General features: G+C 46.2%; 1 protein-coding gene and 1 non-coding gene across 3 annotated transcripts in view; both read left to right on the top strand.

Moving 5' to 3' along the window:
- Window positions 1-19477, top strand: part of TMOD1 (tropomodulin 1) — an 87175-nt gene that overhangs the window by 18840 nt on the left and 48858 nt on the right. For both annotated transcript variants that reach the window (XM_030293146.2, XM_030293145.1), the window contains exon 2: window positions 2588-2753. In XM_030293146.2, the coding sequence (XP_030149006.1) occupies window positions 2634-2753 (120 nt within the window). In that variant the 5' untranslated portion in view covers window positions 2588-2633. The remainder of the gene's footprint in view (window positions 1-2587; window positions 2754-19477) is intronic.
- On the top strand, window positions 5200-5310 carry LOC115500171. Its single transcript, XR_003964422.1, has one exon. It is a non-coding gene; the product is annotated as a U6 spliceosomal RNA (small nuclear RNA).

Consider the following 19477-nt stretch of genomic DNA (forward strand, 5'->3'; position numbering starts at 1 on the left):
TCTGGGCAAAGGAAGACATCAGGCTAATCCAATCCATTCTTAGAGGAAAGGATGGCATTGGGGTTTTCTGTATTTGGAAATCAAGTCCTTTCTTATCAGGCCAGCTGTCATATTTCTCCTACAAATATGCTCACATGTGTACAAACTTACATTAATAACACATCTCTCCTTTCTGAAATGGAGGCTTTATCTGTCAGCTTAGCGAACTTTGATTTTCATTTAAGTACACGAATTGTTCTTAGTTAACAACTATTCCAGCTTTCGATTGGTTCATTGGTTGTCTTTTCCTGGCTTTCATTTCTCTCTACCCTGGGAAATCCCATCAGTCATTTCATGGATGAGCCATGCTGTATGTGCGTGTGTGTGTGTGTGTGTGTGTGTGTGTGTGTTTGTGTAGGGGTCTAAAAACAAAAACTGCTGTGACAAAGGAGATACTGGTTGTATTTGTTTGCTGGGGCTACTGTAACAAAATCCCACAAACTGAGTGGCCTAAACAACACAAATTTGTTGTCTCAAATTTCTGGAGGCTAAAAATCCAAGATCCAGGTGTCAGCATGGTTGGTTCCTTCCAAGGCTGTGAGGGTCCATTGCAGACCTCTCCCTCCTCTTCTGGTGGTTCTCTGGCAGCCTTTGGCGTTCCTTGGTTCATTGGAAGCATCGCCCTGATCTCTCTCTTCACTTTCACATGGTGTTCTTCCTGCGTGTGTGTCCATCCAAATTTCCACTTTTCATAAGGACACCAGTCATGATGCATCGGGAGCTCACGCTTCTCTAGTATGACCTCATGTGAACTTAACTAATTATATCTGTAAGGACTCTATTTCCAAGTCACATCACATTCTTCCTTGCAGTGTGGTGCTGGCGTATGGACATACTGGGGGCTAGAACTTCAACATATGAACTGGGGAGCACACGATTCAACCCATAACACCAATTCTGGACACAGTAGTATATTCCATTCTGCAGAGTCTAAGGAAGCCCCGAGCTCCTGCCTCACTTTTTAGCCCATCAGCTTCAGAAAAGAGGGTTAACGGCTCAGCTTACGTAGGACAGGTGAGAACAGGCTTGAACACAGAGATGCTAGCACCTGCAGCAAGCTGACATTTTCCAAGAGGAGAAGAGCCTAGGGTCTCCTTAGGGCTGTCTGATGGGGTAAACAAAGGCAGGTAGAACTGGAATCGGGTTCATTTCAATAAAACAAAACAAAACATTATGTTGTTTGTGTGGCCCTGACTTGGGCCTTGGGGAGAGAGGGGGATGCAGCAAACTGAGACCCTGCCCCTGGGGAAGCCACGGAAGATGGATGTGAGCTGAGTGGAGAGGTACAGACCCAGCGCTAGGGCCATGATGAGCTTTGCTCAGTGAGGGGACACTGAGGCTTCACAGAGGAGGTGATATGGGAGCTAGGCTTGTCCTGTTATCAGTTTTAGCCAAGAGGGAGGACAGAGGGCTTAAGGCATATCAAGATACAAATGGTGGTTCTGGCACTTCCTGGTAGTGTGATTTGTGCGAGTCACTCAACCTCTCTGAGCCGTATGTCCTCATCTGTAAAACGGGGAGAACAGCAGATACCTAACCTCAGAGGTTAAATTAGAAAATTCTGGGGCACCTGGGTGGCTCAGTCGGTTGGGCGGCCGACTTCGGCTCAGGTCATGATCTCACGGTCCGTGAGTTCGAGCCCCGCGTCAGGCTCTGAGCTGACAGCTCAGAGCCTGGAGCCTGTTTCAGATTCTGTGTCTCCCTCTCTCTGACCCTCCCCCGTTCATGCTCTGTCTCTCTCTGTCTCAAAAATAAATAAACGTTAAAAAAAAATTAAAAAAACAAAAAAGAAAATTCTTGGGGCACCTGGGTGACTCAGTTAGTTGAGCCTCCGACTCCTGATTTCAGCTCAGATCATGATCTCAGGGTCTGGGGATCGAGCCCCATGTCAGGCTTAATGCTTCAGATTCTCTCTCTCTCCCTTCCTCTCTCCACCTCTCTCTCCCCTCCACTGCCCTTCTCCCCCACTCGCTCTCTCTCTAAAATAAAAAATTTTTAAAAAGAAAAAAAAACCCTTGCAAAGTGCTTAATGTAGGGCTTGGATATGGCAGTAAAAGTTAACTGTTATTGCTGGCTGCTTTTTGTGAGGATCGATTGAGATGTTACAGGTGAAGGACCCGCATGCAGCAGGTGTTGAGTTGATACCCCTTCCCTTACACAATCAGCTTTGGCAGAGCTTCCAGCATTCATGTTTTCCATCAGGGCGTGAGGTGAAGGGTGGGGGGTTGTACAGAAAGTATTTGAACTGCTTGAAGAAGAGTTGAGTTTTCAGGCACTCATAAGCCATTTCCAATCACCTATTTATTCGGAATTAATGGCCGGGCCAATGCAACCAGTTACAATTTATTCATTCACATGCCATCAGGGTTTTTACCTTGCACAGTTTTATTGGAGAATTAATCCAACTTAGTGCAGCATTCCACTCTACTAGTTATCATCCTGATGATTCATAGAACATGCCCAGCCACCATATAAATGACAAGCATTGATTTGGTCTGAGAGAGAAAATCCAAGAATGATCTTCCTAAGATTTTTCTCTTTCTGACAGGTCATAGATCTCAGAAACTCAGAAGACAAGCACACATTCTCTTACAATGTCATACAGAAGAGAACTAGAGAAATACCGTGACCTGGATGAAGATGAAATCCTCAGAGCCCTAACAGAGGAAGAACTCAGGACCCTGGAAAATGAGCTGGATGAGCTGGACCCTGATGTGAGTAGGCACTAAAGGGGACAGTCATCGCAGGTACAGGGGCAGCAAACTTTACCACCTGGTGGGGAGGGACAGGTGCAGACTTCTTATAGCTACCACTTCCTGTTTCCTTTGATGACAATGACACTGGAATAACACTGCCCTTGCAGGGGTGTGTGTGTGTGTGTGTGTGTGTGTGTGTGTGTGTGTGTGTTGGTTAGGGTTTTCTAGAGCGACAGCATCAATAGGATGTATATTCATATAGGAAGAGATTTATTACGAGGAATCGGCTCACACAATTACGGAGGCTGACAAGTCCCGCTGGAAGTCCAGGAGGGCTGGCAATGTGGTTCCAGCCTGGGTCCAAAGGCCTGGAGAACCAGCAGAGCTGATGGTATAGTTTCAGTCTGTAGGCCGGCAGGCTCAAGACCCATCAGGAAGAGCCCACGTTTGAGTTTGAGTCTGCAGGCAGGAGAAAAATCAATTACCCAGCTCAACACAGGAAATTCCCTCCTGTTCCTGGGAGGGTCAGGGTTTTTTTTGTTCCATTTAGAACTTCAACTGATTGGATGGGGCCCACCCAAATTAGGGAAGGCAATCTGTTTTACTCAAGTTTACTAATTCAAATGTTACTGTCATATAGAAACATCCTTACATACATACCCAGGAAAATGTTTAACCAAATATGTGGGCACCCCGTTGCCCTGTCAAGTTGACACATAAAATTAACTATCACAGTCTACTCTTTGCAACTCCATACACCTCTCCTTAAATAGTACTTCTCTCCTTATAAAGATAGTAACAAGGTCATAATTCTGCCTAACATGATACAACTAATTATTCCATGTACAACCTCCTAGAAGAGGAGCTAAAGTCTTTGAGTGATTCCATCCTTGACATCCCACAAGTTAAGTACTATGGTATAAAAATAACAATACTTAAAATACGACAATATAAAATCAATACCTCTTATGTTACACTGTAAGAGAATAAGAGAGGGAAAAAAACCAAAGATATTTGCTTAACACATGCACGTTCAAAGCAAAATAAGGAGGAAACACTCGTGACAATTTTAGTTCTTGTTTCTCTAACTGGTCACATGGTTGTAGCTGGTATTTATAACTACCTTCTTCCACTCCCCCTTCTGTATTCCCTCTGCCTTTAGCAAGCACCTAGTTGGGCATGATTCTCTGCCTGGTTGGATGACTCAAACCTTCATTCCTGAAGGGTCTGGACTGTTAGCGGCCTTGCTTGGATTGGGTTGTTGTAGTTTTCCATTGACTTCAATCACAGGACGTGGTAACAGTAAGAAGGCCCTAAGTAATCTCTGTATTGCAGACAAACGCTTCCTTACCTCCGCTGTGGGGCAGTAGTCCAGTTCCCCCCTGCTAATCAACATCAGTCACCCCAACCAGTACAGAAACTCCTTCTCCACTTATTGATTCAGTGGCATGAGGAGCCCAGAGTGGCCGGGGGGCAGACTTAACTTCCAGTCCAATGACATCATTATTGTGTCTCCTGGTGGAAGCATTCCTCCCTTTGGAACTAAGGCCTCTAGGCCAGAGGAGCACAGGGTCACAGGAACAGGAAGAAAAAGTTTTGCCAGTGGGTCACCAGAGGTAATAGTAAGTAAGGGGTGTCACTGCCATTTCTACCCTGGATTCCTGGACCTGTGAATCCTGGCTAGGGGAGAAACAGCACCATATAATTGGACGCTGTTTCAAACCAGATACAATCTTCTGGAGAACCTTGCCCCAGCCCTACAAGGTAGTGCTACTTGGTTGGCACTGTAATGAAGTCTGCAAAAGCCAATTCCACCATTCTATCCAGCTGGTTGTGTTAGGGTAGTAGGAAACATGTGTCATGGAATGAGTTAACAGAGAAATCAAGTACTAGAAGAGCCCCTTTCACTTGTGGAATATGTTTTTATCACTGCATTTCATGCTTGGCACATTTAAGGAGTGTGTTTAATGCTCAGAATTTGCCTCTGCAGTCAGGATGACAGTAGCAAGCGGCAGGAGGCTCCCTGATCAAGCTTGTGGTTTGGCCAGTCACCTCGAAGCCACGAGCAGGGCAGAGAAAGGGATTCCCAGGTGGCCTACTAGACAGGGGCCTTCGTTCTCTATTTACCCCCAAGTACCCAGGTCAATGTTCAGCCCAGAGAAAGTAGATAATGAATAGTATTGAATTAACTGAATTTTCCATGTTACATATTTATATATATTTTTAACTAAAAATTTCAGGGGTGCCTGGGTGGCTCAGTCGGTTAAACCTCTGACTCTTGGTCTCGGCTCACGTCATGATCTCATGGTTTGTGAGATTGAGCCCCACATCGGACTCTGTACTGACAGCCCAGACTCTGCTTGGGATTCTCTCTCCCTCTCTCTCTGTGCCTGTCCCTTGCTTGTGATCTCTCTCTCTCTCTCTCTCTCAGTAAATAAACATCAAGAAAAAATGGAACATTTCAGTGCTTGCTTCAGCAGCACATATATATACTAACACTGGAATAACCCAGAGAAGATTAGCATGGCCCCTGAGTAAGGATGACACACACATTTGTAAAACATTCTGTATTAAAAAAAAAAATAGTGGAATGTTTCACACCTTTTTTTTTTTTAAACCTGTCATTGTCCAACTGTGGTTTACCAGTGATCCATAAAGAAAAGAACACTACTATACCATTTCACTAGCCCTCAAGTAATCACAGCTAGTGTAGGGGGAGTGTAGGTTAGCAGGAGAAACACAAGAGGTTAGATGTCGCAGTTCCAGCCCTGGCCCTGGCTCTTTCTCTCCGTGTGACCTTGGGCTAGTTGCTGTCCTTCCCTAGGCCTCAGTGTCCCCCAGCCATGAAATGATGGAGTTGGTTGTTCCCTTCAGGGCTAAGCTGCCCTGAGCTTATAACCTCGTCTTATCTCCAGATTCAATTAAATGTCATATTTCTAGAAAACCCAGATTCCTACTCTAGGGTCCCTGGGTCCCAGGCCCCATAGAATGACAGATCTCTCTTGCTATTCATGACTTCCCCTTGTGCAGCCACGGACGGTTCCTCTGATGACACTGCTCTAGGGGACTGGGAGGAAGTGTTGGTGCGAGAGGCTTAGGTCTCCTCTTCCCTCCCCTGCACCCCCGCTCCCCAGAAGCCTGGGCTTTGGGAGAAACGAGTGCTCTAGGCAAGGAATAAGCAAGCTTCCAGCTCTATTGCTGTGAGATTATTCTGTTGTAATTTGATCCGAGACCACTGTCACATAGGATTATATGAATGAACAGCTTTAAAAAGTGAGAACAAAAGGAGGGTGTAGCTACTTTCGTCAACTCAGTAAACATGGCTTAGTTACCTGTCAGGTGCCAGGCCCTGTGCTGGCCACCACCACGGGAGCCTGGCAGGGACTCTGCCCTTCAGTGCTCAGCCCACTCAGGCTGGGAGTGCAGGCATGATACACATGTCCTAAATGGACCCAGACAGGGAGCTCAGGGAAAGGACTGGTTCTTACTGGCGGAAGGCTCCGCAGAGCAGATGATTGATGCACTGGGCCCTGGGGTTTTTCTGAGTCAAGAATAAAAACAAAGAATTTTAGGCCAATTGGAAGCCATGAGCAAAGTCTCATGTGCAGAAGGTAATTGGGGATGGTAACTAGAATCTCAGTGCAGTTTGTGTGGGGGGTTAGATGAATTTGGAAGGAGGTTTAGGCTGGATAATGGTGGAGGGAGGGGGATTTCAGGGCCAGCCAAAGAGTTTTGACTTTTCTCTGTAGGCCTGAGGAATCTTTGAGGGGCAGTGACTTGGTGAGCTTGCTGGTTCCAGGAGCTCTGAGAACCAATGACCAGAGCAGGTGCCAGTGAGATGGGGGAAAGGTGGAAGGCCCAGCAGGTGGTGGGAGAGTTCCTTTATGAAGATAAGGAAGGGCTCTGCCCTTCTCTGCAACTTCCCACCGTGTTGTAGAATGTTTCTGTTCCTGGGGCAGAGAAGTGCAGGCTCCCAGAGGCCCCGCAAGGCCTGCTGCCTCCGGCCTTCTCTGGCTGTTGGAGTTGCTCCGAGCCCCCGGGTGGAGATGGGGTTAGATGAGGCTGTGTCTGCAAGTCAGGTAGGTGATGCCAAGGGTCGGAGCCAAGCATCAGACCCGAGCAGGGGAGGGGGTGGGTAGAAGAGCCCTTTCAGAACTGGGGGCGTGGGCCCTAAGGTCTGCTTGAGCCCCAGCTGGGAGCTCTGTTTCATCTCTAACCTGGCAAAGAGTTCTGCCAGTCACCCCACCCAAATTCAAAGTCTTTGGCCTCAGCAGCAAATCCCCAGAGCCCCTGTGCTTCTCACACAGCCAGCTTCCCCCAGCCCTCCGCCTAGAAGGTCAACAAGAAGGTAGGTGCCCCCGGAGGGATGGAGAGCCCGGGACCCAGAAAGCTAACTTACCCAGGTCATGGGACCAGGGCGTGGAGACTCAGATTCCAGGCAGGCTTCAGGTACTCACACAACTTCCACTCTGGCAGGAGGAAAGTAAATGCGCATTTGGATTTGGAGGAGGGTTGAGCAATCAGAGACCTGTGATTCTCATACCATTGTGGTTTCAAAATGGACATTTTCAAAGACCCCTTTCTCTCTAAGTTCAAGGACAAGGAAAGAGAAGTCAGAAAGAGGATAGGAGGTAACGGAGGCCAGTGGGTTTTTTTGTCCCAGCCACACAATTGGCCCCTTCATGGAGATGTCTCTGTTACCTGATTTGCAAGTCAGTGTGTGACTTTTGAAAAGATCTAGTGGGCCTCCCTACTTTCTGAGAGTGCAAACATTCCAGCTCGGTTTCACCCACCCTTGGCCCGAGTTCTGAGGTCAGCATGGGGAGAGGCCAAAGGTATGCAGACCAGGAGAGGCCTCGGAGCCAGGCACCTGGGAGGGGCACAGGGACCAGGAGAGTCCATGTCCCCAGCTTTCAGAGCAGGAACTGACTGAGAGAGGGGAAGGAGGTTGCTCTAGGTCACATGTCCAACAGAACCAGACGAGGCCCCGGGTCCACTGCCCTGTCTGTTGCGCTCTCTATGGCTTGTGTTTTCATTTCTGTTTAATACATGCTTGTATGGCAATTTCTGCGCACAGACAGCATTCTGGGCACTTTGAAAATATTAATTCATCCAACCATCATCATAATCCTGTAATGCAGGCAGGCATTTTCCAGATCAGAAAACTGAGAGGTGAAGTAAATCGCCTAAGGTCCCACAGGTAGGCAGTGGATGAGCCGTGACATGGTTCTGAGAGCCCCTGTGAAGCTTCATGGGTGTCTCAGGAAGATAGTTTGAGCCACAGATGTGCTCTGGTTTTCCAACTGGGGAGAGTGCTGTATGGCAGACCATCCTCCTTTCTTCCTGGATGCAACCTGCAGTGCGGTCCAGGTTCAGTCCTGGCTCTGCTCCCAACTCAGGCAGGCGCTTTCCCTTCCAGGGCTCAGTTTCCCTATCTGTGAAAGGGATGCAGTCAGCCTAGGTGCCTTCAGACATCCCCTCCGGCTCTAACCAGCTATGATTTTATGAGCTATTGCTGGCAATCTTGTTACCTGAATTCAGCTGACGCTTCAGAGGGTTAGGTTTTCAGTGATGCAATTGTTAAGCCCCGGTGTCACGTGACAGGGTAGAGTACTCGGAGTTGGAAGGCAGCTTTGTTTGCAGCAGAGGGTTCCAAGCTTGTGCGCATGAAAAAAAGAAGAAAAAAAAAAGTCCCTGAAACTTTCTATCTCTCACTCTGCGGCCTGGAAAAACTCGAGCTTATCATGAGATTGCTGCACTCGGACTCCCGCGGGAGAGGAATGCTCCTTGTGCTAAAAGTATCCACTGTTGACTGATTCCCCAAGAGGATCTGCCCTTTCTCTCTCTCTCTGGAGTTAAGTGGATGCTGCTCTGAGGCCGAGCCAACTCCTTGGTTCAGATCGCCTTTGCGCCAGGCAGTGGGGAAAATGGGCAACACACAGAAACATTCAAGAATGACAGGTCACGCTGTGACTTGTGCCAGGACCAGTGTGCAAGCTCTTATGGGATCAATAGATGGCTAACATTTCCTGGTTGTGCCACGGGCAGAGCTTTGCATAGCTGATCTCCTTCATTCCTCTGAGAGGATCCGTCATGGGCATCATTTTAAAGATGGGGAAACTGAGGCCCAGAGAGATGAAATAATCTGCCCAGGATGCAACACAGATAGTGCTGGGATTCCAGCCCACAGTCCTGAGCCATTAGCCTGTGCTGTTGACCACAGCCTCCTAGGAGCACATGTGGGATGGGGCCGCCCAGGGGGTAGGGGAGGAGTTGCCAGCAGGTTGTTTTTTTCCAATACGATTTCCTTTGAAGTTGTGTTAGTTTCTCCATCAATACTAATCTTTAAAAAAAGAAAGAAAAATACCATCAAGGTAAAGAGTTTATTTGTAAATATTGCTTGATGAATATTGATGAAGCTTTGGGGAAAAGGAAGACTTTTTCTTAAGTGTCTCAGTAAAAGGATTAAAATATTAGCAAGAGGGAAGTTGGTAGAGATAATCCCAACCTTATAAAGAAATCGAGTTCTATGAGTTGGTTTTGAAGTCAGCCATCGGGACTCCATGGCACATTATAGCCACAGAAACAACAGTGGAAAACTACAGTCCCCCTGCAGGGCCCGAAATAATAATAGTAATGATAATGGTAATAATAGCTATTTTCTCTGTTGAGGCGAGATCGTCTTTACATGCCAGGCACTGTGCTGAGTGTTTTATGGGCATCATCTCATAAAATTGCTACAAGGATCCTGTGAGATTGGTCCTTCAAGGTTGGGGTTGAAACCATCCTACGAAGAGAAATAGATGCCCAGAATCACACAACTGGTAGGCTACAGGCCAAGTTCAGGCAGACCTCTTTCTCTTAGTCCACAATATGCATCAAGAGCTCTGAGAACAAGGGGCCATGAACTGCAGGAAGAAATGATGAAAGAGAAAACTTCGAACTGCGGAATCTCAGAGCTGGAAGGACCCTTAGAAACCCTCTAACCCTCCCTCCCCCTCCCCTTGCGTAAAGGTACATGATGCAGGGAAAGAAACCCACATTTATGGCGTCCCTCCCGGACACATGTCATTCATTCACTTGGTGCTTTATGCATTTCATTGACTCCTCATACCAACCCTATGAGGTAAGTGGTAATATTGACATTTTAATGATGAAAAAACAACAACAAAACCCCTGAAGCCCAAAGAGGACAGAGGTCTTATTCAAGGTCACACAGCAAGTCAGCCACAGACCTAGGATGAGAACTTGGGACTTCCTGTCACATCACTGTACTTCCCATCAGACTCCACAAAATCATAAAATCCTCCCTACTCATGCCCCAAATGGTACCCAGTAAGCCAGAGGACACTCTTGGCCATGCAGGAAGCAGCCAAGTTTGGTCCACAGGGCTATGGTTCTCCCTTGTAACACAAACCAGCAGAATTGCAAGCCCAGGACAGAAGTAAACAGTTGAAATGGAAAGAAATAAATCTCTGCTCTAAAAATAGGCACACATCCTTAGAAACACTGCCGGCCATGCACAGAACCAAGGATGGGCCTGGCAGGGGGAGGGGGAGTGAGGCCAGGTGTCAGTGTGTCCCCACCCTAAGCTCTGTCTTCTGGCCCCATGACTAGCTCCCCACACCCCTCTCTAGCCTCTCCGAAGAGCCCTCCTCTCTCCTTGGTCCCTCTTCTCCTGCTTCTTTGCTAGGAGACCTGGTGGTCCTGAAGCCCTTCACTCCTCAGTTCAAAACCCTCCCATTTCTCCCAACCCCCCCTGCCCTCCCACCAAGCCCCCAGCACTGCACCTGCCCCACACTGAGGACACTGAGCAGTTTTCTTTTGACATTTTTAATGGGAAACATTCAAAACCCATAGGAAGGTACAGACAATACCTATGCTCCCATCATCTGCATTTAACAAAAGTAAAAATTTTACCTTATTTAATTCAGAATACCCTTAAAAAGAAAAAAATCACAGTAGCTAAAGTTTAAACCCTGCCTTCTAGTCTCTTCCCCATCTCTCCCACTCTGTGAACACTGTCTGCTTGAGAGGCAGCAAACCAAGCACCCACAACATCAGATAGGTAATAGACATGAAGGGAGGGAGATACACCAATTTCTTGAGGCACATGGTTCATCTTTACTTTTTCCATCCTGGTTCATCTTTTACTTTTCCGCTCTTATTTTTAATGTTTATTTATTTATTTTTGAGAGAGAAAGAGCAAGCAGGCTAGGGGCAGAGAGAGAGAGAGAGAGAGAGAGAGAGAGAGAGAGAGAATCCCAAGCCGCTCTGTGCTATCAGCACAGAACCCAATGTGGGACTCAATTTCAAGAGCTGCACAACCATGATCTAAGCCGAAATCAAGAGTCGCACACTTAACTGACTGAGCCACCTAGGCGCCCCCACTTTTCCACTCTTGAAAGAGATGTGGACAGAAGAAAGTTTTCACTTGCCACTTAACCTTCCAGGAAGATAAGTAACAACACAGTCAGTGATGAATGGTAACTGATTCTTGACCTGTGTCAGTGACAGTAGGGGGTAGTGGGGACAGAAGCAAACAGGACATTTTGTGTTTGACTAAAGGGCACTTGCCATTCAGCTCCACCAGTTGTTGCCAATGTGGAAGGGAAAGCCCAATATGGCCAGATCATTTAATTTTTCAAGAAATGGTGGATATCTGAATTTTTACGTGCAAGTTCCCTCTTTTTAAAATGTTGATACCACATTTAAATGCACAGACCAAACCAGCCCAAGTTTTGGCATTTGTTTGGACTATAGGCCTCCTAGTTTGCAACTCAGGCTCTGTTTCATATGACAGGCTTTTGTTTCTGTTTATACACACACACACACACACACACACACACACACACACACACACACAAATATATATATAAATATGGTTAGATATACGAAAAGCACCTAACCCAGTACCTGGCACATAGTACCTGCTTGACAAATGTTTGTCGAAACTGAACATATGATTTTCCCACTAGAATCTAGGTTTCCTAAATTTGAAGCCACATTGTACCACCAGATATAGGGCAGCCAGGTATAGATGTGTAAGTTGTGCATTGCAGGAGACGTTGTTCACATAAACCAGAAAGCAGATAATGTCCTTGGAGTTGTGCAGTGCACAACTTGCACAATCAAATGCAGATATCCTGAGTGTCCCCATAATGTGGTACCTGTTCGGTTGAATGGAAATGAACAATTATGCCCTATGATGATAAAACTCCCTGGCAATAAGCTCTATCTGTATGGAGTTCACACCTGTATTCTGCAGTATGACGCTAATAGGGCTTTTGAACTTCATTTTGGAGAAGGAGGATCCAAAGCCAGAGAGCACCAGCACACTTCTTGTGGCCTCACAGCCCTGGGATGAGAACCTAGGTTGTCAGGTAGGATGCAGTTTGGCTACGAGTATAAGAGACTCAAAATAACACTACTTGAGCAGTGGTTTATTCACCCCTCAAGTACAAGTCCAGAAGTGGGCAGTTTAGGGCTGGTATGGAGCTCAGCTCCCCAAACTTTCCAGCGTCCCAGATTCCATCCAGCTCATCTCTGGCCATCCCTGGGGTGTAGTCTTCATCCTCACGGTCCGGGGTGGCGGCCGTGATAGCTGCACTCAAGGCATCGGAATAGAGAGAAGGGGGAGAAAAAGGAAAGGAGAAAAGCCATTATGTAAGTGCCTTTTAAGGAAGGTTACTGGAAATCACCATTAGACCCTTCTCATGGACCAGGGCTGAGTTCTGTGGATCAGCCTACCTGCAAGGGGGCCTGAGAAAAGTCGTCTTTAATCCGAGTGGCTTTCTGCTCAGCTGTAGGAGTAGAGTGCTTTTATTACCAAAGAAGGGGAGACATGATATCGGGTACTGTTTGGAGTCTGTCACTGTGAGTTTGCCAGTTTGATGGCCTAATGCCCTGCTCTGCCTAAGGCTCTGAGGCAGAGTGAGAAAGGTTGGCAGGAAATTGGGGCGCCTGGGTGGCTCAGTCGGTTGAGCATTCGACTTCAGCTCAGGTCATGATCTCGCAGCTTGTGAGTTTGAGCCCCACGTCTGGCTCTGTGCTGACAGCTCAGAGCCTGGAGCCCGTTTCAGATTCTGTGTCTCCCTCTCTCTCTGTCCCAACCCACTCACATTCTGTCTCTGTCTCTCTCAAAAATAAATAAACATTTAAAAAAAAAAGTTGGCAGGAAATTAACCAAATCCAGGCCCTTAAAGAAAACATCACAAAAAGGGCAGTTTGGCATTTCCCAAAATCCCCGTCAGTGGGTGAACCCCATCCTGGACACCCCCACCCTAGCACCTCTCATGTATCCCCCTACCCCCAACCTGCTTGGGGCAGCAGGTGTGATGTTGACCCGAAGGGTGTATGGGCGATACCATCGTTCCCAAGCTGGAGCAGAGTGTTGTATGACTCTGGACTATTCAGAGTACATTTTCTTAGCGCACAGTGCTTGGTGTTGGGGATGCAGAGAGGACAAATATACATCGCAGCTGGCCCCTGAGGGGCACTCTGTCTCCCCAGGGAGAGAGCCAGCATAGATGTGCTCCAAGACAGAATACGATGAGCATTGCATAAGCACTGGCAGGAAGCCTAGGAGAGTTTGGACAGAGAATTACCGGATCGATGTGGGGAGCACTGCAAAGGCCGAGCAGGGTGCCCGAGGGAAGGGCTTTAAAAGACAAATTCAGGGGTGTAGGTGGAGGGGAATGCCAGGCAGAGGGCACAGCCTGAGCACAGGCATGGTGATGTGAGAGCAGGGCGCGGCCGTGGAATGTGGAGCAGCCCGGAGAGGCTGGAACAGGGAACACTTGAGGACAGGAGTGTGTTGGGGTCAAATCATGAGAAGTTCTCTGTACCTGGCTGATGAATGTGTTGGTGATTCTGGAGGCTAGTGGAGACACTGAGCATTTGTGAGAGTACTGAGGAATGACACAGACGTTGATGTTGGGGGGGGGTCTGTCTGGCTGGTGGGAGGGGAAAGGAGAGGGAGAGGCGTGAGGCAGGGAAGCCAGCCAGGAGGCAGCTCTGATGGTCCCACTTGGACGCATGACAGCTTGATGGAGGATGGTCTGCACAGGATGCAGACACTTCAGAATGCTGCAGCTTCAGACTCACCCAGACTCCTTCCCCTAGCAGGCCACGCCCCCTCGTCCCGCCACACCCTCGTCTGTAATGTGCTTTCTGTCCCCTGTAAGACCCTCTCCTCTGTCCTCCTCACCTGGCTTTTTCCTGCCTGGTCCACTGGGACTCACTGAGCTCAGGAACCACCTCCTCCAAGAAGCTGAGTACAATTGCTCACACATGGACATGTGTCTCCCCTCTAGCTATGGGCCCTGGTGGAGCAGGGTCACGCATTCATTGTCTCAGGATGCCCAGGGCCCAGCACAGCAGGGAACGTGGAAGATTTTTCTTGAATGTGAGGCAGAAAAGGAGGATCAGAACATGGGGGAAGGGAAGGTTTGGCCCACCTTGTGCCATGAACACCAGAGTGAGGTAAGTGTGCTGTTAGGACCAATAAGCCCCACCACAAATGGACTTGGCCACAAACGTGCCTTTGAATGTCAGCACTAATGCCCTAAAAAGTTAACTGGGGGAAGTAGCAACTATTGGGTTTCACCGGTCCCGTAGCAAGGTCAAGGCAGCGGAGCCAAAGGCCTGGATCTTTCTGGAGAGCAAGAGAAGGGGGGAAGATGCCCAGAGTGTGTTGGGGTGGGAATATGTTCGAAGAGGGGGGGCACTTAAAGGTTTGGACCCTGCCTGTCCCTCTGTGCCTGGGATATGAGTGGTGTGGCACCCTCCTACACTCTCAGGTTAAGTCCTCCCCCCGCCCCCCCCCACCAGACAAGAGAGCTCTGTTGAAGCCCCACTGAATGATTTCTAGTGGGATCTAGAAGTCACTGGTCAGGAATGCAGAGGCAGAGTGCTCTATATCATCCAGGCCCTGAGGAGCTAGAGGGCCTCATTTTATACAAGGGGAAACATACCTGGGAGATAACTGGAAAATAAAAGTCCTCAAATCCAGTTAAAAAGATATTCTGTGGCCAGATACCTTCTAATTGGGTGACTGGCCTATAAAATGTTGGTCTTGCAGATGTGGTGGAAGGGGAGGGAGAGGGGCCATCTAGGACAGGGTTAGGTCGTTTAAAATGGGGTGGAGGAGAGAAGTCAGTAGGCATTTTGCAAAGTTCAGCCTCCTGGGTTTCACTCTTCCCCCAGGACTGTAACTCCATGCTTCTGGGCCTCAGTTTCTCCATCTGCAAACCGAGACTAGTTTGATAAGGAGGTGAGCTCTGGCTTTCTAACACTTGGAGAGGAAAACTGGTTCTCATATGGCACCACATCTGGTTTCCGGGATCTGTTCCTAGAGGAAGGCTGTCAGGTGGGATGGAACATTTTCTGTGGCTTGGAAGTCAAGAGTCTTAGGCTGTCAGTCCAGCATATGACCTCAAGCTAGGCCCTTCCCCTCTGTGACCCTCAGCCGGCTGCTCCCAGTATGCAGCAGAGATTGTACCACATGACCTGTCCTCTTCTGAGGAGTCGTATTGTGGTTCAGTCACAGAACAGGAATCCAGGTCTCCTGGAGCTGGAGTTAAAGGTGGGGGCACCTTTAACATTCCCTCGTCTTTAGATACAAGCTGATTTATTTAAGAAAAGTGATAAAACTGCTTGTTTTTTTGTTGCTGTGAAGAATCAGATTAGGGGACAATTTATGTATGATTAGTCACCAGTCTGGAAATAGTCATACTGATTCTTGGGTATGCTAATACAGTGTCATCCGTATATGAACTCAGGCTTCCTGGCTTTTTCTGTGCCTCAGTGTCCTCAGTGGAAATGAAAGAATTGGCCCAGAGTCTCTCTTAGAGCTTTGCAGCACTGAGCTGCCAGAAATCCACGATCCTTTCAATACATTGTGTGTGTGTGTGTGTGTGTGTGTGTGTGTGTGTGTGTGTGTGTGTTGTGTGCCTGTGTTGCCTGCACGTTGTACATGTGTGCACGTCTCAACAAGCCCACAGTGGTCCTGGCTGGAATGGCTTCTGACATAGCTCTAACTATCTATAGCAATGATAATTGTGCAGATATTTGATATGTGGCCTTATGGGCACCTGTTGGCAGGGTGTTAGAGCTCCTAACAGCACATTAAGGATACAGCAAAGTTTCCATTGTCCTGTGGACAACTGGACCCCAGAGTGTGGGTGTGAAAGTTAAATTAAGATGTTAACCTGTCAAGCTGCACATCCGAGTTTTAATTTTACAACATTTAGAAGGAAGTCACCATTTAAAAACCCAAGAGTAGGGAAACACCGAAATAGATTGCCTAATTTTTTTCCCTTGTGATTTTTCCAAAAACATATTAAACTTTTCATGTGTTTTTAAAAAATTTTAAACCACTAAATTTAAAACTCACATACACACACACACACACACACACACACACACACTTCTTTCTTCCTCTAGCCCAGAGCCTGACATGGGCAAGACACTCAAGTAAATATTTGTCAAATAAATGAATGAATATCTTGACCTTCTCTACACTGAATTCTAGTCTGATGGGAACCTTAGGTCAGACATGGCAAAATGCGGTAGCCCACGGACTTGGTCTGGACTGCAGATGTGTTTTATTTGACCTGAACATGGTTTTTAAAATATTTGGATTTTGTGCCAATATTTAAAAACCAAGAGCTTCCACATAAAGATGAGAAGATCTAATGGTGTCACCCATATTCTTACATGGCAATAATTCTCTGGAGTTGAGTCGTGTAGAGGCACTGTAGTGTGCCACAGACCCCATCACCCCACAAGCAACTACCAGATGTAATTTTAGCCTAAGATCAGAGAGCCGCCCTCCTCATAGGAGTACATTTCCAACTGGAAGGACATGAAGACATGATTTGAGTCCTACCTAACAAGGTTGTCTCCCAAAGAAAATCTCATCCCTAACCAACCTGTCTTTGGAGTAGAGATACATGTGTGGTGTGTGCAAGTAAATACCTATTCCCCTAATGCAGAATTAATTGATCACTGCCCTGGAGAAGCCACACTGATGCTTCCCTTTGAAGTTACTACAAAGAAGGACCTGCCCAGCAGATTAACCCTGTACACACTTTAAGATGAGGAGAACGAGACAAATTCTTTCAAGGTTAGAGGTTCCAGTTACCGCAGGCAGTGTGGAAGTATACAACCTTAACAGGTAATGTGGAGGCGAGTGATAGACGTTCTCTGCTATTCAGTGAAATAGACCTCTTTTTAGGATCTTGATTAACTTGAAAACCAAAGCAATGCAGAGTTTTCCATACATGCAGGAGTTGAGACTTTCCTCTCAATTCACCTCCCCCATTTACCTGCCCCCTCCCCAGTTGCTCCAAACTAGATATCTCTTTGCGGGGTCCTGTCCCTGCCTGTTAGCAACCTGGATACATAATACCCACAGATATTTATTGAATGAACAAGCAATACAAGAATGAAAGATACATCTCTACATATACCTGTTCACAAAATAACTCTCCTAGTCAGAGCCACCAAGAAAATGGTTGTAGTATTTACCTTCCCTATTGGATAGCTTGGGTCTGAGACTCAGTTTTAGGTTTTAAGAGTCCTGAGACATCCAAGGCAGTATTTTCTTACCCATTTAACTTCTCAATGACTAATTTACCTGGTGAGGCTTATCACATCATCAAACAGGACACCATTTTAAATTTGGCCAGCTCCAGCCTGGCCAGTCTCAGCATCACTGCTGACCACTGGCACACGAAGAGCCTTCTGCCCTTGGTGGTCCCTGACCATTTAGTTAGCTACTGCATTAGCCACTTTTCTAATTTTTCCCTAGATAACGTATGCCATTTATAAATAACAGCTTTATTTGAGATATAATTCACATGCTATAAAATTCTCCCATTTGAAATGTACAAATCAGTGTTTTTTAGTGTATTCACAGAGTTATACAAACATCACCACAATCAATTTTAGAACAATTTCATCACCTAATAAACCCACGCCCATTAGCTCTCACTCCCTATTTATTTTTCTCCAGCCTCCCCAGCTTGAGGCAACCACTAATCTACTTCCTGTGTCTATAGATTTGACTATTCTGGACACTTCATATAAATGGATTCAAGTACTGTGGTCCATTGTGACTGGCTTCTTCCACTTAGCATCATGTTTTCAAGGTTTCGTCTATGTGGTGGCATATGTCAGTACTACGTTTTGTTTTGTTTTGTTTTGTTTTGTTTTGTTTTATCACCAAATAGTATTGTCGTGTGTACTGCATTCTGCTTATCCATTCATCACTTGATGGGCATTTGAGTTGTTTCAACTTCGTGGCTATTCTGAATAATATATGAAGTTCATTTATAAGTTTTTGTATGGACATCTGCTTTCATTTCTCTTGGGTATTTACCTAGAGTGGGATTGTTGCACTATATGATAACTATGTGTAAGCTTTTGAGAAACTGCCAGACTGTTTTCCAAAGTGGCCACAACATTTTGCATTCCCACTAGCAGTGCATGAGGGTGTCACTCTCACCACATCCTCACCAACACTTGTGATTATCTTTTATTTTATTTTTTTAACATTTATTATCAAGAAACAGAGAGAGAGCATGAATAGGGGAGGGGCAGAGAGGGGGAGACACAGAATCCGAAGCAGGCTCCAGGCTCTGAGCTGTCAGCACAGAGGCTGACGCGGGACTCAAACTCGTGAACCGCGAGATCATGACCTGAGCCAAAGTCAGAAACTTAGCTTAACCGACTGAGCCACCCAGGTGCCCCTGTCTTTTTTATTATAATCATTCTGGTGGGTCTGAAGTAGTGTCTCATTCTGGGCTTCATTTGCATTTCCCTGATGGCTAATAGGGTTGAGCATCTTTTTTATGTGTATTGGCCGTTTTTGTGTCTCTCTTGGAGAAATGTCTATTCAGATCATTTGCCCATTTTAAAATTGGTTTATTTGTCTTATATTTTGAGTTGTAAGAGATCTTTACGTATTCTGGATACTAGACCCTCATCAGATAGATGACTTGTAAAACTTTTCTCCCAGTGGGTTGTCTTTTCATATCCTTGATAGTCTCCTTTGAAACATGAACATTTTTTATTTTGATGAAGCCAATTTATCGACTTTTTTTCTTTTGTTGTTTATTGTTTTAGTAACACATCCAAGAAACCATTGCCTAATCCAGAGTCACAGAGATTTATGCCTGTTTTCTTCTAAAAAATTTATGGTCTTAGCTCTTACATTTAGATCTTTGATCCATTTGGACTTAAGTTTAGTATATCATGTGAGGTCACATGCCAATTTTTGAAAACAAGTTAAAATGAGAAATAACCAGGAGTTTTAAAATATGCAACTATGTTTGGTTTTTTGCTTTTTTTTCCATTTAGCTTTATTTTTTTTAATATGAAATTTATTGTCAAATTGGTTTCCATACAATACCCAGCTCTTATCCCAACAGGTGTCCTCCTCAATGCCCATCACACACTTTCCCCTCCCTCCTACCCCCTATCAACCCTCAGTTTATTCTCAGTTCTTAAGAGTCTCTCATGGTTTGCCTCCTTCCCTCTCTTTTTTTTTTTTTCCTCTTCCCCTCCCCCATGGTCTTCTGTTAAGTTTCTCAGGATCCACATAAGAGTGAAAACATATGGTATCTGTCTTTTTCTGTATGACTTATTTCACTTCTGTTTGGTTTTAATTGAATACCATGTTATGTTTTATTAAATGTACCATTTAATGGAGGAAAAAAACTTTAACTCCTAAAGAG

Source organism: Lynx canadensis, chromosome D4, assembly GCF_007474595.2.
Source record: "Lynx canadensis isolate LIC74 chromosome D4, mLynCan4.pri.v2, whole genome shotgun sequence".
Lineage (NCBI taxonomy): Eukaryota > Metazoa > Chordata > Mammalia > Carnivora > Felidae > Lynx > Lynx canadensis.